General features: G+C 38.2%; 1 protein-coding gene across 3 annotated transcripts in view; it reads right to left on the reverse strand.

Moving 5' to 3' along the window:
* AOX1 (aldehyde oxidase 1) overlaps positions 1-26,346 on the reverse strand; it is an 81,671-nt gene that overhangs the window by 33,161 nt on the left and 22,164 nt on the right. For all 3 annotated transcript variants that reach the window (XM_058187534.1, XM_058187525.1, XM_058187541.1), the window contains exons 11-24: positions 24,974-25,125; positions 23,595-23,688; positions 22,396-22,505; positions 21,205-21,389; positions 18,498-18,660; positions 17,160-17,252; positions 16,268-16,437; positions 14,927-15,041; positions 12,883-13,002; positions 8,114-8,210; positions 7,576-7,700; positions 6,082-6,215; positions 3,572-3,659; positions 2,710-2,796 (exon numbers count right to left, since the gene is read on the reverse strand). In XM_058187534.1, the coding sequence (XP_058043517.1) occupies positions 2,710-2,796; positions 3,572-3,659; positions 6,082-6,215; positions 7,576-7,700; positions 8,114-8,210; positions 12,883-13,002; positions 14,927-15,041; positions 16,268-16,437; positions 17,160-17,252; positions 18,498-18,660; positions 21,205-21,389; positions 22,396-22,505; positions 23,595-23,688; positions 24,974-25,125 (1,733 nt within the window). The remainder of the gene's footprint in view (positions 1-2,709; positions 2,797-3,571; positions 3,660-6,081; positions 6,216-7,575; positions 7,701-8,113; positions 8,211-12,882; positions 13,003-14,926; positions 15,042-16,267; positions 16,438-17,159; positions 17,253-18,497; positions 18,661-21,204; positions 21,390-22,395; positions 22,506-23,594; positions 23,689-24,973; positions 25,126-26,346) is intronic.

The following is a 26,346-nucleotide window of genomic DNA, read 5'->3' on the forward strand; positions in this document are numbered from 1 at the left end:
TGGAGTTATCCTCATATTTTAATTCTCAGCATCCTTAGGTTCCTGCTGTCACTATCTAGCTTCTATTTTTCTTTCTATCTTTCTATCTTCTATCTATCTTCCAAGAAGCTATTGCCTGACATTCACCAGCTAACACCAGTGGGAAAAGACAGTGGGAATTTATACCAGTGCTATCATTTATCATATGGCACAGAGACAGGGTGACTACAGAATTCTGCCCACCTTCTTTTTTAAAAACTTCAAGAATTAAAACATGGACATAAAAAATGGCAATACAGCAGCTTGCAACTACGCTAAAAAAGAAAAATCTCCAAAATAATACGATACGTTGGCAGAATACAAAATGGAGTTAATCTGCTACAAATGAAGAGACTTTTCTATAAAACATAGATCACAGGAGGATTATGTATATGAAAAAATTCATAAGCAGAGCACAAAATATGGATGAAGGTGAAAAATAAACACCCAGTTTATAATCATTGTGTGAATCTGTCTTCCTCCGTTGGCTTTGCTGATCAGAAGCCAGCTGGGTTGGTTACAAATGGCAATGATGGGACCAAATGATGCTGCAAACTGTTGTATGTTGTAAATACATGCTGGTTGCCAAGTGCCCAAATTTTGATCATGTGACCATGGGGATGCTGCGACACTTGTAACTACAAGAACTGGTTGTAAATCACTTTTTTTCAATGTCACTGTAACATTAAATGATCACTAAACAAATAGCTGTAAGATGAGGGCTACTTATAAGCAGCCATGCCGAACTTAGCTAGCTTACCTATTATCGTGAGGCTGATGTTAAGTAGCAGGAACTGTGCAAATAGGTAGTCCTCAACTTCTGACCTTAATGGAGCCCAGAATTTGTGCCATAAGTCATGGCGGCCGTAAGTCAAGGCATCCACTTGACCAATGAGCTTATTTTATAGTAGTCGTAAAGCGACTCATAAAATAAGTCAATTCATTCCTATGTGCTGGAATCCGGCAAAAAATACTAAATTGCTGTCACATGTCCATGGAACATAGCAACCAGCCATAAAAGTGAGCCAGTTCCCAAGAGCCCAAAATGCAGTCATGTGACTGCAGGTGTGTGTGCCATTGGAACTCTGAACTGGGTTAGAAGAACCTTTTGTTCTAAGTCTCTTTGTGACCTTGAATGGTGGCTAAGCAACTGTTAAGGGAGTTAAGCGTTTGTTAAGGGAGGACTATTTGTATTGCTGGGTGATAAATCCTCTAATATTATTCAGAAACAGCATAATTAGAGCTCTTTTAAGTTCCTTGTAAAATTGGCAAAATTGCTGAATAAACCCTACCTACTTTGATTCACAGGGACATACTTGCCATGACCAGGATATATATATTTTTGTTTCTGCCTTCTGGCACTGCTCCCTGGAGGGCACTGCATTGGAGTAGAGTGTGTGAAAGGCCTTCTGTGGTTTAGGATATCTAACTGCAATGGGATATATGAGGTTGGTGCTATGATATTTTTATTCTGTCAGTCAGGAAAAGACAGAGGCTTCGCCTGCATGAATTTGGCGTTCTGCATCCAACACCTACTGCTTGAGCATCAGGGTTGCTTGCTTGCAATCTACTGATAATAAATAAGAAGGTGAAGGTTCTACAGATGGGACAGCTTGCTATAAATTGCTCACCTTCTCATAGTTCGAAATTTGTGCTCTAATATCAAGGGGACAAAATTGTGTTAGTTTTAGCTAGCAGTTTAATACGGTCTGCCATATTCTAGTTCCCTTGCTCACCATTCCGGTCTCCATGTGTATGGTTCCATGAAAGACATAACAGTGGATTTTGAAGATTGCTCTCAGGAATTGGGATTGAGTAAATTTCAGTAGCACAAAGTTGGGAGATGGCCCAAGCTATGCACTGTATGGTAGCTTTGTTATGAATTTGGCTTCAAGTCACAGAAAACAGGAGAGAAAAGAACCTAGTACAAATACTCCATGTATTTTCCTTTTTCAATAAAAGCAAAAGGTTTCCTAAATCAACTCTACTCTGATTTCTTGGACCTTTCCAGCTTTTTGGAGATTCCAACTTTTCATCAGAGGCTATAGTGAGCAATGGAAACTCAACTGTTTTCCAGTTTCTCACCATTCACTTTTTCTACTCCACTTTAAACAGTCATTTTTTTCTGAAACCAGCAGAGGAAAGGATTGGGGCAATCTAACCTTAACAAGGAAATTTCTCTATCCTAAGGAGATGTGGCTTGTGAATCTGAGTTTGTAGTCTGAAATGCATACCAAGCATCTTGGCTTGTTCTTAAGAGCTTTTAATTAAAAAGATTCATTTCAACATTTAAATCCGTTTAATTCTTTTGTCAGATTGAGAACTGCATGGTATACATCCTAAATTGTTGTAAATCCTGTTGTACCTTGATGAACGTATCTTTTCTTTTATGTACACTGAGAGCATATGCACCAAGACAAATTCCTTGTGTGTCCAATCACACTTGGCCAATAAAAAAAAAATATATATTCTATTCTAAATAGTATTAAACTCATATTCAATTTCTGTTGCTTTGCATGTATACTGAGAGTTCTGCACCAGAGATATATTCCTTGTGTGTCTAATCACACTTGGCCAAATAAATAAAGTATTAAAATATTCTATCATCAGCAAGTATAAGATCGTTTTTCTCTCAGCCAACATTAAATATATTGTTTCTATCTATGAGTCTTCTGTTATAAAGAAACCTACCAATTCAGATTCATCTGGTGTACATCCACCATTGATGTAGAGCAGAAGGTCAACAGCTTTAATTTTGCCATCTTTCATGAATCCCACCTAAAATCAGAACAGTGTATTGTTAGAAACATATTATCTCCTTCGGCTGAATCCCCTGAAGTTTATTGGAATTTTTTTTGCATCAGCATTTATTACATCTTTAATTTTTTTCTTCAACAATTTTGATGGAGCTGAAAGGGCAATAAGCTATGTGTCAGATAAGCTTTTTTGTTGGGGAGACCATTTGACTGCTAATGTTTCTCCACTTAGGGAGTCTTCTTGACAGCCACTCATCTCTTTTGCTTAGGATTTTGCTCCTAAGCAAACTCTCTGGAAAGAAATAAGTTAAAGGGAATATTTCAGTGATCTCAAACTGCTAATAGATTGGAGCTATTGCAGGTAATTAAGCACTAACAATAATATGATACACTTAAAACTGCCCAATTTTTGAATCTTTCTCAAAAACAGTCGCACATAAAACAGGAAGGAAGGAAGGAAGGAAGGAAGGAAGGAAGGAAGGAAGGAAGGAAGGAAGGAAGGAAGGTAGGTTGGTTCTGATTGGGAGATTACCAGAGCACGCATGAGAGATACTAACTGAAATAACTCATAAAGATACTTTTTTGCCTTGGGTTAATCCTGCCCTATGTCTAGAAGATGCCTGATTTCTGCATGCTTTCTGCACAGTCCAAGACATTATGTACAGCAGCAGTATAAAGGGACAGAATAGACCAGAAAGAAATTGTGTTTTTGCTGATGGTCAAGGTCAAAGTAAGTCTGTGTGAGATAATAATTTAGATATATAAAAGTGCTGCCATTTGGAATAAAAATAGCTTACTTTATATTTTCCATAAAGTGGATGTCGGCCTCCAACTATTAGCATGTCATATTCTCGCTCCAGGATAAAACGAACTGGACAACCCGTTCTACAAAAATGTATGCAACATTATGATGAGTTGCTAGGACACCAAAGTGTATATGCCATAGTGCATGGATTTCCAAGTCTTTGGGCTACTTTTGAACAAACTTCTTATGGGCATAAAATATCTCTTATGATAGATATGTTATGATAAAATTGGCACTTAACAGTAGGCAAACAGATTCATCTCATTTCAGTTCACATTGCTTTTTACTCCCTCAACATGCATATATACATCTCTATCTCTCTGTCTCTCTCTCCCTCCATTCCCCTCCCCTCTCAGCAAACACAACAATACATGGTTGGTCCCAATTAATTTTATACGCTGCCTTTCATACAAGAATGCAAAAGCCAATTTATCTAGTGGTTAAAGCACCAGACTAGAAAGCAGAAGACCATGAGTTCAGTCCCACCATAGCCATGATAGCCAGATGGATGAACTTGGGCCAGTCATTCTCTCTCAGTCCAATTCACCTCACAGGCTTGTTATTGTGGGAAAAACAGGAGAAGGAAGATGTGATGGATATGTTTGCTGCCTTGAGTTATTTGTAAAAATAATAAAGGCAGGATATGAGAGAGAGAGAGAGAGAAAGGGAGGGATTAGTGATATACATCATGCTCCTTCCTTCTGTGTTTCCTCCACATATTTTCCTATGAGGAAGATGTGGCTGAGAGAGGGTGACTGCCTCAGTATTATGGTATCAGTGACCTTCTCTGACTAGAGACAGGTTAGAGCCTGGGTGTCCTCAGTGCCAGTCTAACATTTTAGCTACTGTACCTCACTGGCTTTTATCTTTTAAAAATGCATACAGGCAAGTGCAGCCCTAGGAATATTCATTAAAAAGTTATGCTTGAAGCTGGTGCTTTGCTTTATAGCATTCTGGTTTTCCATTAAATGACTTTAACCAAAATGATAAACCAGTGGTGAAATGTAAAATTTATTACTACCGATTCTGTGGACTGGGTGGGCATGGCCAACTTTTTTTTTTTACTTTTAAAAGCACTTTTCTGCAACCTCTTTGGCCAAAGAGGTTGTTAAAAAATGCTTTTAAAAGACTCTGACGATCCCAGCTGAGTTGCCTGATCGTCAGAGGCTTTTGTTTTCTTTTAAAAGCATTTTTTTTGCCTTTAAAAGAAAAAAAAGCTTTTGATGATCAGGCAACTCAGTTGGGATTGTCAGAGATTTTTAAAAGCATTTTGTTTACAACCTCTTGGGCTGAAGAGGTTGCCAAAAAATGCTTTTAAAAGGTTCTGATGATCCCAGTTGAGCCGCGCAATCATCAGAGGCTTTTTTCCTACTTTTAAAAGCATTTTTTCAGCCAAAGAAAAAATGCTTTTAAAAGTAAAAAAAAACACCTCTGATGATCGTGTGGCTCAGCTGGGCATGGGGGGAGGGCAAGGATTTTTGCTAACGGTTCTCCGAATCACCCACCGCCATCGCTACCGGATCGGGTGATCCAGTCCAAACCGGAAGCATTTCACCCCTGTGATAAACATAAAAACTGGTGAGGTACTGAAGATGATAAAAAGGCCCCAAAGTTGTGTACGGACACACTGGTGTTTATGGGAGACACAGTTGGAAATAAAGCCATTAGGTATCTTATATATGGTCTTACATGCAAGCAGAATTAATATTATCACAATTTCCATATACAACAGCTTAATAGACATCAGGTTTCTACCTAAATCCAGAGAAGATGATACGTGTAAACTGGAGTACATCAACAAATTACTGTATCAGATTATTAGGATTTTTACATTTCATTGAAAACTTAATTGGAATGTTTAAAAAAGCTGGTGAAAGAAAGAGAAGTGCAACAATCTAATTTATATGGAAGGTACTATATTCAATACTCTATTACTGGATTAGCATTGTAGTTCTCCTCAGTGAGCTGGCGGCAGGGGGAGCAAACCAGGATGGACGTCTCCTGCAACACCCTGCCAGCCAAAATGGAACTCGGGGGGGGGCTACACGCCCCCCCCCCGTGCCCTGTTTTTTACCTAGATGGCCTCCTACAGCACTTTGCTGGCAAAATGGGGCATAGAGCACCCCCATGCCCCATTTTGGCCAGCAGAATGCTGCAGGAGGCTGTCCAGGCTGAAAATGGGGCATGAGAGGGCTCGCATGCCGCCCCCATTTTGGCTGCCAGAGGCACCATGGGCCGGTCTTTTGCTACTTCTAGGCCGGCCCCACAGGCCAGATTTAAGCACCCTGAGGGCTGGATGCGGCCCACGGGCCTTGAGTTTGACACCCCTGGTGTAGAGTCTCTGGGCCTCTATAGTCTACACCCTAAATAAATAAAGAATTTTCTTCATAGCAAATTGATGTCCATAATTTTAGAAAACCAGAGAAAATAAACAAGAAACCATTAAATACATGAACTGGGTTTCAGTTATTTGAGATGGTTGCACTTTAGTTTAGCACTTACTTATTTGCAGCCACTGCTGCTGCTGCTGCAAAAAATGGAGGTTTAGTTGTTTTTCCGCCAAAAGCTCCTCCAACTCGTTTTGTATGGCACATGATCTTATTGCTCTGAACATCTAACACAGAAGCCACCAGATTCTATAAAAAAGAAAAGCATTCCCAGGTTTGTCTTACACCTGTCAAGCAGCATATTCCCACTTAATAATTTACAGCAGTGGTAGTCAACCTGGTCCCTGCTGCGTTCCAGCTTTCATGGTGGGCGGTATGGGTTTTGTCCGATACTGAAGCACTTTTTTTTAATTTAAGGAACTTTTAAAAAAATTTTGATAGCATTATTTAAAAACATTTTTGTTAGGTTTTCATAAAATTCTCCGTGACAATTTAAATTTCTGAAAATATACTATTTGTATTGTCCGCGCATGTTTAGTTCACGTTACGTAACTGAAACTAAATGGTGCTATAGTACGACCGCAAACAAAAGAGCCTCGTCCCAGAATAGCTTGCGCATCTCCCCAGCTGTAACAGACAAGCAGAGCTGGCAGCCGGCGCCCCCCCCAACCCAATCCATGATGCGGGAGAGGCATGCGCAGACAACGATACATGGCGCATTACTGTGGAACCAGTGGGCAGTTAGAAAATTTTACTACTAACAGAGATACAAAAGTGGGCGGTAGGTATAAAAAGGTTGACTACCCCTGATTTACAGCATATATACCTATGAACACATATAATTCCAACTCTATGTATATATGTATTTGAGAATTCTATCCTCAGGATTGTACATATAAACACATTTCTTTAGATCCACTATTACTGTCAGTTGAAGGTTCTTGAAATAGTCCAGAACTCTCAAACCTGTCTTGTGGAAGTGATTTTGGAATTATGCTCACTGGAGCCTCAATCATTTTGTTAAAAGCCTTCTAGTTTCTGCTCACTGTGATGAATATAAACAGAGGAAGCATGCAGGAGATGGGGTGCGGGGTTCCTGATCTATCCTACCACAAAGGATAGGATCCTGTTCCAATGGTGGTTCACCTCAGACTAAAAATTTTAATGGCCTTTATTGCTTTCCTTGTTTTAAATTTGTATTTAATTTTTATAAATTGCCTGGTTATAGCCCTAAATGTGCTTTTCAAATGGCAACTGGACTTTCTTTGTTTGAAGACACTCTGCTTCTCATTTAAAAATCTATTCAGTTCGAATCGAAGAAGCTCCTTAGATGAGAAGGAAAATGTCTTCAAGGGGAAAAAAAGAAAGTCCGGTTGCCGTTTAAAAAGCACCTTTGGGACAACCATGACAGGGATGACTGAGAATCTCCATAGATACCTGGTTATAAGCACAAAATAAACAGGGGCAATAAAATCAACTAATATTAATATTATTATTAATGAATACAAAAATCAATACAATTTTAGAGCATCTTTGGATGAGTGGATATGTGACTTGTCTTGCCTCATAGTTACTGCTGAATCAATGGCAAAACTTCAGGTTATCTCACCTGTACATGGGCAGCATCCTGAGTGGACACATATATATCCATAGTATTATCTTCTTTTCTTGGAATGACACACACACTATTTGTTTCCAGATAAAAATGTTCCTGACCCCCAATGTGGACTTCACCTATTAAAAACAATAGTACCAGCAAGATGATTAATATCTGATTATTTTTTTTACTTAGTTCAAGCTAGATCCTAACTTTGCCTTCCTCAGTCTGCATCTCTCTGGATGTATTGGATCAATTCTCAGACTTCCCTTGGCAATACGCTTTGGGAATTCTTGAAAGTTCATCAAATAACGGACCAGAAATAATAAAAGCAGAATGATAAATAGCAAAGAAATATCAAAGCAAGGAATATTTAATGCCATTATCCTATGATAAATATTTCATTTTAGGCAAACCTTCTGATCTGTAGGTGAAAAGTTCACTTGTATTGAGTTTAAGCAAAATGTCAATGAACTAACGGAATCTACACAATAGAAATATACTACTTATCACTGGGACTTCATGGTTATTCAGGATTGATACGTCTTACCTTCAATAATTTTGTCCACAATCTGAAATGCTTTTTCCACATCTCCTCTTTCAATTTTTTTATCTTTTGCTAAGTAGGAGTCATGTTGAATTGCTTCCTGGAACAGAGAAGGAAGTTTTGCGATCAAGTTCTAGAACCCAGAAGATACTACAGAATGAATGTATCACATTTTGTCTTGGTACAATTGCACTGACTTTACTCTAGTTAAGAAATTGTCTCATTGCAAATATGAACACAACTGGCTTCTGCCCAGTTCATGAAATAGCTGATCATCAAAATAAAATAAAATACCTGTCATGAAAAATAAAGAAACATTTCCCAAACTGTATTATTTCATACTGGCCAAAGATAGGGACGTTGCCTATGTGCTGTGAGTAGCAATCAGCTTCTAATTCTTATTCTGTAAAAAAGCTCATTCAGCTTCATGTGTATAAATGGGAAACATATTTCAGACAAGTGTATGGTATAGCACACTGGCTTTGTTCAGTTATGCTATCTTTATGTAAGCCAACGTATCACTATCTTCCTTGATATCAGCAAGAAAGCGATGCATGCCCCTTCTTGGGGATGCTTGGTGAATTTCTGATCCACTCTGCCTGGATTAATGTTATTTGAAATTAAATGTCAAGGTTCTGAATGACGAACCCTGATCGTCTCAGAGTGCTGACTTGGTTGGGACCTTGACATTAAAATTATCTTCCAATTTATACTAGTGTAGTTTTTAAAATGAGGTCTTACTCAATTACAAAATACATTTGAAACACATTTCTTACAAACACATATCCAGACATGCGTACACGACTGTTTGATCAACAATGTGTATGTTGTGTGAAAAAGTGTGCTTATAAACATACTTTTTAATACTTTTAAATTATAGAAACCCAATAGAAGGAACCATAATTACATATATCAAAGTGAGCCAGGCTGGATATAAATGATTTCTTTTTGGGTTAAAAGGAGTAATGTATTTGAGCAACGAATATAGATCAGAGATTTTTCATTTGGAAAAACCTTAAAATTGGGGAGATAAAACTGGGATGTGAGAGAAAGGATGAAGCTTCCCTAAAACTCATGGTGTAGATGGGAAAACTACAGAGGATTCCTACATCTGCTCTTGTTAATAGAATAGAATAGAATTTTTATTGGCCAAGTGTGATTGGACACACAAGGAATTTGTCTTGGTGCATATGCTCTCAGTGTACATAAAAGAAAAGATACGTTCATCAAGGTACAACATTTACAACACAATTGATGGTCACATGAGAAATAAGCACCTGAGGCATCAATTAAACATAATCTATTTTAGGTCCACCTCAGCTTTACTGGGCAAACTACAGATAAAGAATAAAGGTGTCATAGAGCTCTTCTCTTCTTCCTTACTTCTTTGTACTTTTTTATTTGATTCTTTGTTGCATCAGACATTTCTCAGAAATGCATAGAGACTTGCCAAAAGAAAAGAGCACCCCAAATAATTAAAGAATAGGAATAGCTTCCTGTTAGAAAAGGAAAAAGCAATGTGGAGTTTTTAGTTTTAAAAAGTTTAATGGAGGAAGGGATGTCAGAATTAAAGAAATGTTGTTTTCTGCTCTCATAATACTCTATTCTTGTGCAGTTGATTAGCAGTAGCTTAAAACTAATATACAAGCCAGGGTTAAAGTTGAAATTCACATAGCAATGGCAGAGAAGGTGCACCTCCTAAGACCCCGGCAAATGTAAGTCTCTATCAGAGGAGATCTGAAGCATGTCCTCTCTGCCAGATCAGATGAGGTGGGCAGATATAATCAAGGAGAGGGAATCCCTAAGATAATGCAACCCATGCCATGCACACCTTCAAAGGTCAAAACCACAAAATTGAATTGGACCCAGAAGCAGATTGGCAATCAATACAGCTAGCAGATCAGAGGTGTAACATGTGCTCTTCTGGAAGCACAAATTACTGCCCCTACTGCTTCATTCTGTACCAGCTGAAGTTTCCAGATACTATTCAAGGGTAACCCCATAGTAGAGTGCATTACAGTACAGGTGATCCTCGACTTATGACCACAACTGGGACCAGAATTATAAGTCAGTGCAATCGTAAATTGAGACGCCATTTGAACAGACCTGGTTTTACAACCATTGTTAAGTGAATCACATGGTTTATAGGTGAATCATCACATGGTTGTTACATGAATCCAGCTTCCCTAATGGATGTTTTTCTCCCTCCCCCTTTTTTTTTGCCAGAAACCAATAAATGGGAAACCAACTAGAAACCAGCAAAAAAGGTGGCAAATCACAATCACATGATTGTGGGGCACTGCAACCGGTCACAATGTGAGCAGATTGCCAAGCAGCCAAATAGCAATCATGTGAGCCCAGAAATGTACAATGGTCTCAAGTGTGAGTACAGGTCATAAAGCCCTTTCTCCAAAGGCGATTGTAACTATGAACCATTGTTAAACAAACAATTGTAAGTCAAAGTCAACCTATAGTTCAATCGGGAGGTGACTAGGACATAACTAACTGTGAGCAGGGCCTCCCAGTTTAGGAACAAGTACAACTGGAACACAACATGAAGCTGTGCAAAGGCCTTTGTAGCCACAATTGCCTCCTGCTCTTTGAGCAGGTGTCATGAGTCGGAGAGGTTCCCTGATTGTGTACTGGGTCTATCTGGAGGAGTGCAACCTGATCTAACGCCAAAGATGGCATAGTCTTAGAACTGGCAGGCCCCAAAACCCAAAGCCCCTCAATTTTGCCAGGGTTCTTCTGAAGCCTGTTGTTTCCCACCCAGATCCTCACAGCCTGCAGACACTGGAATAAGATGTTCCTTATTCCGGTGTGTGCAGCAGGGGTGAGTTCTACTTACTTTTACTACCACTTTGCATTGTGCCCGCGCGCAGCTTCTGCACATGTGCAGAAGAGTTTTGATGACATTTGGGTCAGTGGGCATAGCCTCTTGTTGGTTTTACTACCAGTTCTATAGAACCGGGGGCAACCCACCACTGGTCTGCAGCGTGGGATAAGGAACATCCTAAGAGCATTCCTCAGTTCACTGGGGCAGATATATATAATTGGATATCATTAGTATACTAATGATACATCAGCCCATGGTGACAGATGAGTTCACTCAACGGTTATGTTAAATAGGTGAGGAGAGAGCACTAAACTCTACACCATCCCACATAGTAAGGACAGGTGCTAAACTCACAGTGTTAAAAGCCTTAATCTCCTCAGCGTGAACCATGCATAGTGATGAGATCCCTAAGAGGGGTGATTTACATGGGTATAATCCAATTCAATCCCTCAGCTGCTCTATTAATCCAGGCAGTGACCAAATGGAAAGTCATCCAGATCCATCAGTCACTGAGGGGAGGGGGACAGACCAATCTAATGGCTCCAACTTCACTGCAGTGTATAGTAGTACTAAAACATCTCATGACCATGACAAGAGTGATAGCAACAGTTCCCCAATTTTAGATGATGGAGCCATTGCTCTAACACGATCATCAGATCTGGAGGGTGACCACTACTCCATGTCAGGCTCTGGATTATCTGGGAAGGCCATGAACTCCCAGTCCCCCTTAAAGCCATAAGAGAATCAGCACACCTCCACCACCCTGCCTGGAGTCTTGACTGATACCACAGTTGGATATATCTTTGAAAGCAACTGAGGGAGACCATATTACAGACAGCTTGAAACGCAGCAGTCAAAAACCAGGGTCACTGAGGGTATGCTGACAGGGTATGGGGCAGGGGTGAAATCTAAAAATTTTCCCTACCGGTTCTGTGGGCATGGCTTAATTGGTGGGTGTGGCTTGGTGGTCAGATGGCTGGCTGGGCGTGGCCAATAACAATAAATAATAAAAATAATAAACAAAGTATAAAAAAACAATAAGAGGTACCAAAAATCAACTTTCACACTTTACACACACACAACACAACACAACTGACTCACACACAATGTAAAAGCAGCTGCACTTCACACTTCACACAGCCACAAAAAGCTCAAAAACCAACTTTCACACTTTACACACATACAACACAACTGACACACACACACACAATACCACATACAGCTTTCTGAGATTTTGTGTGTTTGTGTAGTTAGAGTGAAACACTACAGAAACATACCAAATCTCAGAAAGCTGCACAAATATTTTATTTTATTATTTTATTTTATTTTATTTTATTGTTGGACTTCAATTCCCAGAGTTCCTCAGCCAGACAGCATTAATCACTAAGTTTAGATTAGTTTAGCTAAGTTTAGATTAGTTCAGTCTGGTGCTGAAAGCGACACTGGGGCTTTCCGGCTGCGAAAAAAGCCATGAGGTCGATCAGTAATCAGGTAAGTGTCTTAGACTCTTTTAAAAGTAGTTTTTCTACATGTTTTCTACAGAAAACATGTTTTTTAAGGTTCTGCTGATGAGGAACTCAGGTGAGATCCCCAGAGTAGCCTTTAATTCTTTTTTAAAGTTTAAAGGCTCTGCCGATCTCAGCTGAGGGGTGGGATTCTCAAAGGCTTTTTTTTACTTTTAAAGGCATGCTGAAGCAAAACCTTCTTTTAAAAGTAAAAAAAAACCCCTCTGCTGATGGTACGGCTCAGCAGAGGCAGGGGGGCAGGGCCAGGGATTTTTGCTACCGGTCCTCCAAACCGGCAGTCGCCATCGCTATCGGATCGTGCAAGCCGGTCCGATCCGGGAGCATTTCACCCCTGGTATGGGGGCTGTGATCTTAGTTCAACAGTTAAGGCAAATAGTCACCAAAATGCAAAAAGTTTCCCAAATGTTTACCTCAATCGTCAGAATCACTTCCAGATCTTGATAGTCAATCTTCACTTTTTTTGCAGCGTGTTTTGCACATTCAAAGGATGTTGCGACGACACCACATATAATATGCCCAATGAATATTACCTGAATGAAATCCAAACCATTGAAACTGCATGACTTTTGAATACAGTACATAAAAACATGATTTGATTTATCTCTATAAACTTGATTAAGGTTATTTATCTAGTTCCCGGGTGGGTAGAAGAGATTTTTCTCTCCCTTTCCCATAGATCTTGTGCACCCTTAATCTTCTCCTGAAGAGTTGTGCGGAAACCTTTGCCTGTTTCTATGGTGGGGAGTGTTCAAATCTATAGTTATTTCTCCTTGCTTGATTTGTTAGTTTGGTGGTGATGATGATGTTATCCATTCGGTCATATCCGAGTCTTGGCAATTCTATGTGCCAGGTCTGTCCACATCTTCCAATCTTGCACTGCTTCTTTGAGTTTTTGTATGCTTTGGCCAATGTTATCTTTGATGGTGCCCAGCCATCATGTTCTTTGGCAGCCTAGCTTCCTTTTACTGCTAACTCTTCCCAATGTAATTGCTTTCTCCAGTGAATTCCCCCACATGACAAGGTCAAAATAAGTGAGACACGGTTTTGTGATTTTTCCTTCCAGTGACATGGTGTTATGTGTTTGTTGGTCACTTTTGCTGTTAAGTAATATCCAGAAGCCTTCTCCAGCCCCACAACTCAAACAAGTCAATTTTCTTTCTGTCTTGCTTACAAGTAGCTATGGGACAATAGAGTGGACTAACCTACATTTGGTTGCCAGGCTGATATCCTTGCTTTTCCATATTTGGCTCATGTTCGTCATTGCTATGTGACCCATTGCAATCCAACATTTTATTTCTGGGCTGTGTTCACCATTTTGAGCGAACTGCGACCCTAGGAAATTGAATTTTTCCATGCATTCTATCTCTTCACCATCAATTTCCATTTTGACATTTCCAGTCTTTGCAGTGGTCTTTTTGATGTTCGGGAAGAGGTCATAATTCTCACTTTCTTCTTTGATCTTCTTGATCAGATGTTCCAGACCTTCTTTGTTTTTTTATAGGAAGCTTGTATTGTCAGCATATCACAGATTGTTGATGTTTCTTCCTCCAATCTTTACCCTGATTTCTGATTCTTCGAGATTTAGCTTCCTCATGATCATTTCAACATACAGATTCAATAAGAAAGGGGAAAGAATGCAACCTTGTCATTCTTTTCTCTATCTTAAACCAATCGGAGTCTCCATAAGGTATTTGTGGAGTGGTTTCCTGATTTGTGATTTCACCAAGTTGATCAGATATGCTGGTATCCCCAGGTCTTGCAGAGGTCTCCATAGCTTCCCATGATCAACACAGTAGAAGACTTTCTTGTAGTCGATGAAGCACATGTAAATGATATTTTGATAGTCACTAAATTTTTCCGTGTTAGTTTATTTCACCAAAATCAATTATTTCCATTATTCTAAAAGGTTGAGCAAGCAGGATACAGGTAGTCGTCTACTTACAATCATTTATTTAGCGACCATTCGAAGTAATAACACCACTTTAATAAGTGACTTATCACCGGTTTTCACACTTTCAACTGCTGCAGCATTCCCAAGGTCATCTGATCAAAATTCGGATCTTTGGCAACTGGCATGTAACTATGACAGTTCCACTGTGCTGGGATCATGTGATTACCATTTCTAATCTTCTCAGCTGGCTCCTGACAAGCAAAGTCAATCGAGGAAGCCAGATTTGCTGCATTATTCATTTAGCAACTGCAGCCATTTGCTTAAAAACTGTGACAAAGAGGTCGTAAAATGGGTCAATACTCACTTAAGAATGGCCTTGCTTTATAATAGAAATTTTGAGCTTAGTTGTGGTTGTAATCCAAGGACTGCCTGTAATTGCAAATATGTATCTTGGGAAAAGAAATCCTAGAACAAGAAGAAACTCCTATACTAACTCATATTGGCATATGTTGTGCACAAAGCTTGACTGTTACATGGAAATAAAATATCAAAACAAGAATTACTTCGTTGTCTGCAAACACATCCTCTTTGCCATCACCATTTTTCCCTGGAATGTCTTGAGCTGTTACTACATCAACCACACCTGGTTCTTTCAAGGCTTCTGATATATCAATGGCTCTGGAAAAAAGAAGAAACATGTCCCATTTAGCTCAGTCCAAGGAATTGGTTAGACAAACTCTCTAATGTACAGGACATACATTACTTGTGTTTTGACCTAAAGTAAACATCAATGAAAAAAATGCATTTACTCATTCCAGGCAATTTAAAACTACACCAGTCAGTCTACAAATTCTCTTCGGGCTTCAGTATCTGATTTTACTCTGTTAACTATACAGAAACAGTGGCCTAATTCAGATAAGCCTGTTATTCGAAGGGAAGAAGTCATTAAAATGCCTTCTTCCTAGAGCTAAGAGAAAGCAACTAGCCCAAAGTCACACAGCTGGCTTTGTGCCTGAGGTTTCTGAGGTTCAGAAACTCTTACTATACATTTTGATTCTCTGTCTTTTTTTGTTTCTTTTTCATTTTTCTGTTCTCAATCCAATCGTACCACTAAAATGTATAGGAAGTCTTCGAATTGGAATGTTATGCTATGTAAATGGTCGCAGATATGCTTAAGATGTAAATAAGATTTGGTTATTTGTAAAAACTCAATAAAAAAAAGAATTCAGAAACTCCAAACTCACTCTTACATTTTGATTTACTAATAAAAAATGAATCAATGTGTGTAGCATAGATTGTATCAGAGATTTTATTTTACACAATTTATTCTTTTAAAATGAGACACTCATGGTATTGCTTAAAACTTCAAATATGCAATGTTTAGAAATTTTGTAACATTTATTTTTTTCTGTTTTGTTTTTTATTGTTTCTTGTATTTTTTTTAATTCCCCCTTTTTTTGTGTGTGTATTATTTTGTAAATGATGTAAATTATGAAATAAAATAAACAAACATTGGAGGTAGAGAAAAATTAAAGAATGTAAAAATTAAGAATGGATCTCTTGTGAGATGGATATGGTGAACAAGAAAATCCAGTGCCTGCAAATTGTATTCTACTCTTATTTTAAAAAATTGGATCTTGAACATCCCTCTTTTCATTTACTTTTTATTTATAATCTCCAGTCTTGACCCTGGCCACAGATGAACTTAACATTTTAAAACAGATTTAAAGTATGACTTTAAAGTTGATGAAGACTATTGCTTGACATAGTGTAAGCCGCCCTGAGTCTTCGGAGAAGGGCGGGATATAAATGCAAATAATAATAATAAAAAAAGTATGTTCTGAACCTGTGGAAATATGGCCCTCAATACACATTTCTCATGCCTCTTCTTTCATGTTACTTACAGAATTTTGGCATGAGCCTGTGTGCTGGTGACCACTGCCATGTACAGTTGCCCCTCTGCCGGTGTCATATCATCAACATAGATAGCTTCACCAGTGGCATGCTTAATACCAGACTCATGCTTGATGGGACGTCCCACAGGGTCCTGAGGAAGTTGTTGAGGATCCACATCCTGTCACATAATAGGAAGTCACTGAAACTAAATGGCATTTATAAACCCTTTTCTGGTTTTTCCTGAGTAAAAGGTTACATTTCTATTTATTTTAGAGTTCCTTAGCTTTGTGAACCAATAATCACACGTAAACTAGTGAGAACGTAAGTGGATTGTCACAAAATGGTTCAAATGGTCAGTCACAATACCCACATATACCAGAACCTACAACCACTGGGCTGTAGGTTCATCCCATTTTCTTTTCTAAGAATGTCTCTGGGATCTATGTGGGCCTGAGAAGCATTGTTGCAAATGGAGATTACCACTGGGACTGCACTTTGTTTTGCAATATTTTCATATCCCACTCATTTTTTGAAAACAGAAATATTTTTAAAAATAAAACTAAATAAAGCAGATAACTTGATAGGCATCAATATGCGTGTTGGAAGGACCATTGTCACTTTCAAGGACCTCATTGGGCACCTACATCATACAGTATATTGTCTGACTATTATGTACGTAACTTGGAAAATATTCCCAGTAATAGCAGAAAGTCCAGATTTCTAGAGCAAGAGCAAAATGTTCAAACCTTCAAGAACTAGGTGGGTAATTAGCCAAGGGACAAATGCCCCTTCCCATTTTTGTAGAATCATTTCTATTAGCTGATTGAGATATTTCTGGCTATTTAGAAAAACATATTTTTTTATCTACACATAACTCTCTTTAAAACTGTCTTCACTGACCTGGTATACTTGCATGCCTTTCGGTGGTGTATCACAGAATTCGCCTAAAGCACTCATGTATTCCTTCGGTAAATTAGGATAGTTGTTTGGAAACTGTAGGAAGTTAGGAATTCATTTAATATATTATACCAATATTTCAAAACTGATTTTGCTAGAGGGAAATCCAAAGTCAATAGAGTACTGTTATATTCATTGTAACATTAACAATCATTTAGCATTATAAGAATCAACTTATTTTATCTCTTCTAGCTTCACAAAGTAGTCTTTTATTTGTGGGAGAAGAGTAGGAAGAACATTGGAAGTGTCTATTTATATTTTATATTCAACAAATTTACCATTAATAAAATTAAAATTCTAAACTGGAAGGAGTTGATACAACCCCATACCATAAAGTATGTGAAATTAGTTTGTATCCCAAGTTCAAATTAACCACAATCGGCGTAGAATCAGACAATAGTGCAAAATCAGAAGAGCTTCCTAATGTATTATAGCAGAATATTAGGATTTTAAATTACAGTAGTAGCATTTAAGACTCTAAAAACTACATTGGCTAAAAAAGTTAATGCAACTAAAAGTATCCAACAATCAAATTTTAGTTTATTCTAATCTAGTTCTATTCAATTAACCCTGTTAACAAAAGATTTCCTGATACATTACTTTTTTATATAGAGTAGAAAACTGGAGTCAAAGGCCTTATTCTCATAAGTACAATATGGCATTTACATGTGTAGTAACCTGATGTCAGCATATGTGCAAGCATGGTAAATAATTACTATCAGAAAGCATAGCATCTGTTGAGACATAAGTCTAATTTACACAGCTGTTCTTGATGTAAGCTTCCTAGGATTACTATATCTGAACTGTTCAAATTCAGAGAATGACTAGATGGCAGTAGAGTTGCAATTTTCTGTGTCCCCATTGGAGTTGTAAAGTTTTCTGTGTAAATTTAACAGATGAAGTTAAATTTTTATTGGTTACATTTCTATTCTTAGCCACTATGGGTGTCTATATCATCAAATTGCTGATACCGTTTTCCTACCTTACAGAAAATGCTGTTTTATCAAATTATTGATGCATTTTGCTATTTGATAAACATTGATTATTTTGTGAAGAAGAAGCTAAACTTTTTAACAGTTAATGTAGACAGGCCTATCTGATTTTAACATTACAACAAGAAAGTCTGGTGAAGAAGATGGCAGTCCTAGCACATACCTTTCACTGAGTTTGCCCATAAAGGAAAATGTGAGCAGCCAGTTCCAGGCCACCAGAGACATACAATTTCATCAAGCAAATAGCTCTGGAAAAACTGTTTGGGTGTACAGAAAATCTATTATTTACCATGTTTTTTAAATCATGTAGTACATTCAGATAGAATCGGAAGAAGAAACTGATAAGCATAGTGCGTCTGAATTCTACTTTTCCACCCGGTGCTGAGGGAGAGAGCGTGATTTCTTCAAGAATTAACTGGCAAGCTTCATTCAGCATCTCTTCATTCCAATTTCTGGAAGGGAAAAGTCATAAATCAAGCATGCTTAGATGAGCAAAGTACAGAAGGAAAAATTTGGATGAGCAGTGATAAGCCCCTCCGAATACAGGTAGTCCTTGATTTATAGCAGTTCATTTAATGACCGTTCAAAGTTACAATTGCACTGAAAAAAGTGACTTATGACCATTTTTTACACTTATGACCATTGCAGCATCCCCATAGTCATGTGACAAAAATTCAGATGCATGGCAATTTATGACGGTTGCAGTGTTCCAGGGTCACGTAGATCATGTGATCACCTTTTGCTATCCTCTGACAAGCAAAATCAAGGGGAAAGCCAGATTCACTTAACAACCGTGTTACTAACTTAACAACTGTAGTGATTTACTTACTGTAAGGCAAGAAAGGTCATACAATGGGGCAAGACCCATTTAACAAATGTCTCACTTAACCACAAAAATTTTGGGCTCATAAGCTGAGGACTACCTATATAATCATGCACTATAACATCACTGCTTACAGCATTGTTGACAGTTGTAATGGTACTATTGAATATTGCAATGACTAATTCAAGATTTACACAATAAACTTTTCAAGAATGTACAGCTAATTCTGTGCTTTTATTTTGGGATAATTATTAGCATACATAAAGTTAGTAATATGACATTGTTCTCCTATGGAAATGTCTAGTTACTATGTCAGTGAGTGTTCTGGAACAGATCTGGGAAATGTACAGGAAACATCAGCCAAATGTTTACATTGGATTTGGAATTTTTATTCACCTATCATGTCCTTCCCAAGGACTTGGGATAGGCAGATTATATTATTTGAATTATTAATATACACAACTATGTGAAATTACAGCTACTATTCTGCTATTGGTCTTCATATGCATCAAATTCTTCCAAAGAACTTAGAACCTATTTTAATGTACCAGTACAGTATATATGTGACTCCAAGGAATATGGCTTTTTATAATTGACAAATGGAAATGTTGTTAATATACAGATTTTCTAAGTGCTGTCCAATAATTTTCGGTATGGTACCCAGTATGCCATTCATCAGTGGGTCCACCATGGCTGGTTTATGCCATAATCTTTCCATTTGGGTTTTCAGATTTTGATCTTCTCCAATTATTTGTTTTCTATTCTACTAATCTATTACTATTATTATATTTATTGGCCCCCCAACCTTAAATAAATTAAAAACCAAAGCCCCAGGCTTGCGGCCAAAGCCAGGTTTTGAAAACTTTCCTGAACCCTAGGAGAGAGGGAAACACCCTTATATCTTTATGGGGTATTATAATATTCCACACATCTAGTATTTATTTTTTTGAGTGCGGAAGATGCTGCCTCAGCCTAGAGAACTAAATTATATGACATACTGTATAATCCTATGATCCTTGGGTCAATATTCATTTTTTAAAAAAAACTTTCCCAGAAACTTGGCTATTTAAAAAAACAAGAAAGATGCACTTTGCAGTGCAGATTCATAGAAAAGTTGAATTTCTCATTTCTCTTAATTCAGTTCAGCAAGAACATTTTAAAGAAGTACTTTTTTAAATATTCAGAATGCATTTTGAAACAGAAATAATACAATAAAGAAGTATTTCTAGTACAACTTATGGACCAATGCAATACACAGGCAGTCCTCAATTTACAATCACAATTGGGCCCAAAATTTAAATTGCTAAGCAAGACAGTTATGTGAGTTGTACCCCATTTTACAACCCTTTTGCCACAGTTGTTAAGCAAATCACTGCAGCTGTTAAGTGAATTTGGCTTCTCCCATTGATTTTGCTTGTCAGAAGCTAGTTGGGAAGGTTACAAATGGCAATCACGTGACTCCAGAAAAGTGCAGTTGTCATAAATACATGCCAGTTGTCAAGTGCCTGAATTTTTATGATATGATCATGGGGATGCTGCATGTTTTAAGTGTTAAAACCAATCATAAGTCTCTGATTGTTTCCTGATTGCTTATTTGTAGCCTATGACTATCATTAAGTATTGTATCATTAAGTGTTAAATTTGTACCCTATGACCATCATTAAGTGTTGTAAGTGTTGTACCTTGATGAAGGTATCTTTTCTTTTATGTACACTGAGAGCATATGCACCAAGAAAAATTCCTTGTGTGTCCAATCACACTTGGCCAATAAAAAATTCTATTCTATTCTATTCTATTCTATTCTATTCTATTCTATTCTATTCTATTCTATTCTACTTTTCAGTGCTGCTGTAATTTTGAACAGTCACTAAACCAATGTTGTAAGTTGAGGATTACCTGTAATCAGTACTGTCTAACATTGCAGAAATTATTGGATGTTCAAATTTACTCCCTTCCTACAACCTCTTAAATTTGTCCAAAAAAGTTGAAGAGCCCTCGGGAGGACCTTAGGGCAACATACAGAGAGTTCAGAAGGAAGAAAACAAGGGTCCATCCCACTGGAGACAGAGACATTTTGTTTTTCTTGATATGAGATGGTGCGTAATCACAATTTCATTAACCTATGTTCTCTGAGTCATCTGTATAAATAGTAAATAGTATCATTGACTTATACCTTCCAATGAGCTTCTGGCAGGAATTTCTTGCACTCACAGTTGTACAATCAATGCCTCCATATAAAATAGTTAAGTCCTGAATGACATCTGTGCCTGATTGGAAAAGGACTTTCATTGCAGAATTTGTCACCGAGAATGCATTTCTTTTACGATCTGCCTGTCGGAAGGCTGATACAAATTCATTCTGGGGGAAGGAAGGAAGAGAAATCTGACTGTTTCTTCTACTTCAGTGGTAATCAACCTGGTCCCTACCACCCACTAGTGGAAGTTCCAGCTTTCATGGTGGGCGGTAGGGGTTTTGTCCGATACTGAAGCACTTTCCTTTTTTTAAATTTAATTGACTTTAAAAAAAAATTTCATAGCATTATTTAAAAACATTTTCATTAGGTTTTCATAAAATTCCCCATGACAATTTAAATTTCTGAAAATATACGATTTGTATCGCTCGCGCATAAGTTTAGTTCACGTTATGTAAGTGAAACTAAATGGCGCTATAGTGTGACCACAAACAAAAGAGCCTCGTCCCAGAATAGCACACGCATCTCCCCCCCCAGCTGTAACAGACAAGCAGAGCTGGTAGCTGGTGCCCCCCCCCAGTCCACGATGTGCGAGAGGCATGTGCAGACGACGATACATGGCGCATTACTGTGGAACCGGTGGGCGGTTAGAAAATTTTACTACTAACAGAGATACAAAAGTGGGCGGTAGGTATAAAAAGGTTGACTACCCCTGCTCTACATACTGAAATGCTCTCCATTCTTTAGTTCACATATGAAAAAAAATGCTTATCCTGAAAACATCTGCCTATGAAAGAAACAGAGCCAAGCGATATATGGCATTATTCATGCCTTTAAACAAGAAAATGTCCCCAAAACATTGAACCAAATGACTAGTATTATAGTCCTATGAAAAACATTAGTTTAACCCACCTAACTCTCACTACCCCATCCCTCCAGAATTTCCCCTCTGTGCAAACCTTGTATAGTTTCAACTTGTACTCTGAATAATGGGAGGAGCAGTTTTCTAAAATATTTGGGTTATGTATGCTAATATAGTGGAAAGAAAAAGAGATAAAAATCTCAATATGGGCTGGACAAAGTGTACCACAAAGCGTGGTTGGTTCTCAACACTGAGCATGCTAGTCTTTCCACAGGCTATGATCAGAGGTAGAGAAAAATGCATGGACTTACTTCCTTTGAGAATGGAATAAAAACAGAAACAATGATTTCATTTTCCAAAAGGTCTGCTTGAGGGATTCGTTCAAGGAATTCATCACTTAGCGGAATTTCCCGTGTACCATCTGATAGAGGAAGTAACAATTTTTAGAGAAAATTCTCTGTCAGACCACACAAGAGACAAATACTGATATCCCAAGAGAAGCATTTATGCAGGCAATGAATTATTCTATTGTTTTGAATAATTTTTCACATTTGTATGACTGCTGGCAATGAATAATTCTATTCTTTCCAGATTCATTGGCCGTGATCTCTGATTCCCACTGACACTGTACCAGTGGTGAAATCCAATTTTTTTTTACTACCGGTTCTGTGGGCGTGGCTTGGTGGGCCTGGCAGGGGAAGGATACTGCAAAATCCCCATTCCCACCCCACCCCAGGGGAAGGATACTGCAAAATCCCCATTCCCTCCCCACCCCTCAGGGAAGTATATTGCAAAATCTTCATTCTCACTCCACTCTGGGGTCAGCCAGAGGTGGTATTTGCCGATTCTCCAAACTACTCAAAATTTCCGCTGCCGGTTCTATGAACTGCTTAAAATTTCCACTACTGGTTCTCCAGAACCTGTCAGAACTTGCTGGATTTCACTCCTGCACTATACCCAGAGTTCTCTATGATTCAATCTACTGTATATGCCTGCAGAGATGGAGATTTTTGGGGCAAAATTTGTTTATTATTTGTGTGTCTGCAGTTTGGCCATTGTCCTACATTTTATCCTACTAGTGAAGAGAATACTACATCACTTGCTGACATAAAGAGAAGATTTCAAGGTTTTAAAAGTAAAGTACATTTCTTAAGTGCAAAGTCTCCCCTCTCCTTTCCTTCCCTCCCCTTCACTTTTAGGAATTGCTGCTATTTGCAGCATCCGGGAAGGACTGAGATCAATTAAGCATGCTTTAATTTATTTCTAGCATTTAAAATGTGAGAGGTCACTAGTTACACTTATAATATTTATAATTTTAATATTTCCCCCTAATCTTATGGTAATATACCAGCCTTCCCATATATCAGATGCCCTGATATTTGTGCTGGGACTAGAACTTCAGAATTCATAGCTAGTATGGCTATTGGCTCAACACAGATGGGGTGCACAAGATTAGGCAGTCTAGTTCGTACACCACATAAATATATAATATCAGGATGCTTTTATTTACCTTCTGATGCCAGATAGAGAATAGCTTTCCCAGCTGCCAGGACAGGGGTCAAATCCCAGGTGGATCCTCTGCTTACAATGTGTCCTCCTAAAGACTAAGGAATAAGGCTTATTTGTTTCTTGTCCACATCTCTATACAGATTTGAAACACAATGGTCAAAAAGTGGAGGTCTTTTTTATTCATAGAATATTAAGCTAGTGAAATAACTTTGTTCAATAATAACAGCAATTTTAGCCTTGTGCAATTTTCAAATGTTGGCAGTAAAATCTTGTACATCTGTATTCAGAAGTCAACCCACCAAATTTAGAGGGATCTATTAATGTAAATGTCTCCTAAATTATAGTTGAAAATTACTGCAACATGTTCAATAAAAATTACCTCATCTCTACAGGCTAGATTATTTTTATTCATATTGTAACTTTTCCCATTATTTTTATTTAAGTAAATGCTTTGTAACGTTCTCTTGTATATTGATAATTTTATAGGAGAGGCTGCTGGGGGGAACATTATGAAAACAGTGATAATGGAGCTTTCACCCTTTACATATTTCCATATAATGTTGCAATGCAAGTACAAAAGGGCAGAAATCATACTATGATGTCACAATGCACATTTTATCATTTGAGGTTGGCAATAATTACACTCTTCTGTCTCATGAATACTGAATTGGCTTGCATAGCTTGCCAATCAATGAATCACCCAAGAATTACTCTTTAACTCTTTTTTTTTTGTTTACATTTATACCCCGCCCTTCTCCGAAGACTCAGGGCGGCTTACAGTGTATAAGGCAATAGTCTCATTCTATTTGTATATTTTTACAAAGTCAACTTATTGCCCCCCCAACAATCTGGGTCCTCATTTTACCTACCTTATAAAGGATGGAAGGCTGAGTCAACCTTGGGCCGGGCTCGAACCTGCAGTAATTGCAGGCTTTGTGTTCTTAATAACAGGCCTTACCAGCCTGAGCTAAACCAGCCCATAACTCTTAAAATAAAAGACCTGTAAAAAAAATTACCATTAGAATCTCAACTGCTAGATTTGAGGTTTTTTGGTTGGGGTCAGTAAGTGGACTTGTAAATCTCTAAACTTGATATCAGAACAACATGTGTATTGAATATGGGGGTGGGTACTTTCCTGCTAGTGGATTTTTCTCCATAGGTTGTGGAAGAAAAATATTACATAGATATTCCTCTTCTCACATTTGGCCTGCCACCTTTTGACTGGTAGGCAGGACTCCATGCTAGATTACTAGAAATAGGTGAATCCTGCTCTTATTTTCTCTGGAGATGATAGGCTGGGGAATAGTTTGTGGAGACATGTGGAACTAATGAGATGAAGTGATATGCCTATTGGGAATGAAAATCATGTAGAAAACACACAGCCAGACTTCTGATCTGTTCTCCAGCCAGAGTCTTCAGTTGTTTCAAGAGGGTACAGTAAATCTTGGTCTTCTCCATTGGGAGCTCTGAGACAATGCTTAATAGGAAGTCTCTCAACTGGGTAAAGCGGATGGCTGCTCCTATTAGTATGCCTGAAATCAAAGAATTTTCAAAGAACATGATTATTAGGAAGATTAGAAACAATAACAATGACGGTAACAATGCATAGTGTCAACTGAACTAGCTAGCTAGCTAGATGATAGATAGATAAATAGGTAGATAGACAGACATATTTGCAGATTTGCAATCTCAGCTAATAGTCATATTTGTGTGTCATCATTACATTGGATGTGATGTGATATACAGCCTTTACAATGGAATAACAAGTAAAGCCTACTCTGCTAAAGAACAAATATGAGAGAACATCTATACAACCATCTGTTGTTCACAACCCCCAACCTACTAACATCCAAAACAAGGTATGCATGCCCCTTACCTCTTCAACACCAATCACTTCAGATCTCAAATGCAAATTGATAAATGCAAGAAGCATTGTTAACAAATTACCTGAATTTATCCTCTTGTTAAACAATGGCACATTTGATATCATTTTTGTTTGTGAAACATGGCTGAACTCATCCCTTCCTGACTCCATTATCTCAAACAAAGAATATCAAGTCTATCGATCAGATCGTGAAAACCGAAGAGGTGGTGGAGCGGCTATCTTTTACAAAAAGTCACTGAATCTAAAAAATATCCAAGTAGCACATAAACTTTCTCTTCCTGAAACTATTGTATGCGACCTATCCCTTGACACTACTCTTCGATTCTTACTATGCTACAGAGCCCCTGACTATGACATTACCCATGCAAATATGCTAACCTCAATGCTAACATGGGCTACCTCTTGCCCATATCCTCTCATCTTCCTGGATGACCTAAATCTACCTCTCATTAACTGGATAACTAATGAATGTTCAACTGACCCAATCCATGCTACACTATACAACGCTGTTACAAACCTAGGTCTTGAACAACTTGTAACTAACAATACAAGACTCAACAACTGCCTTGATCTCATCTTCTGCAACAAAGAAGTTTGGGATGAGTTTGATTCTGTGGCTCCCGAGGACGTGGACAGGTTGCTGGGGAGGCTGCATGCCACTACATGTTTACTGGACCCGTGCCCCTCCTGGCTGGTGCTGGCCACTCAGGATGTGACACGAGGCTGGTTCCGGGGTATTATAAATGCTTCTTTGATGGAGGGAATATTTCCTGCCGCCTTGAAAGAGGCGGTGGTGAGACCCCTCCTCAAGAAGCCTTCCCTGGACCCAGCTATTTTGGGTAATTATCGTCCAGTCTCCAACCTTCGC

Source organism: Ahaetulla prasina, chromosome 1 (assembly GCF_028640845.1).
Source record: "Ahaetulla prasina isolate Xishuangbanna chromosome 1, ASM2864084v1, whole genome shotgun sequence".
NCBI classification, from domain to species: domain Eukaryota; kingdom Metazoa; phylum Chordata; class Lepidosauria; order Squamata; family Colubridae; genus Ahaetulla; species Ahaetulla prasina.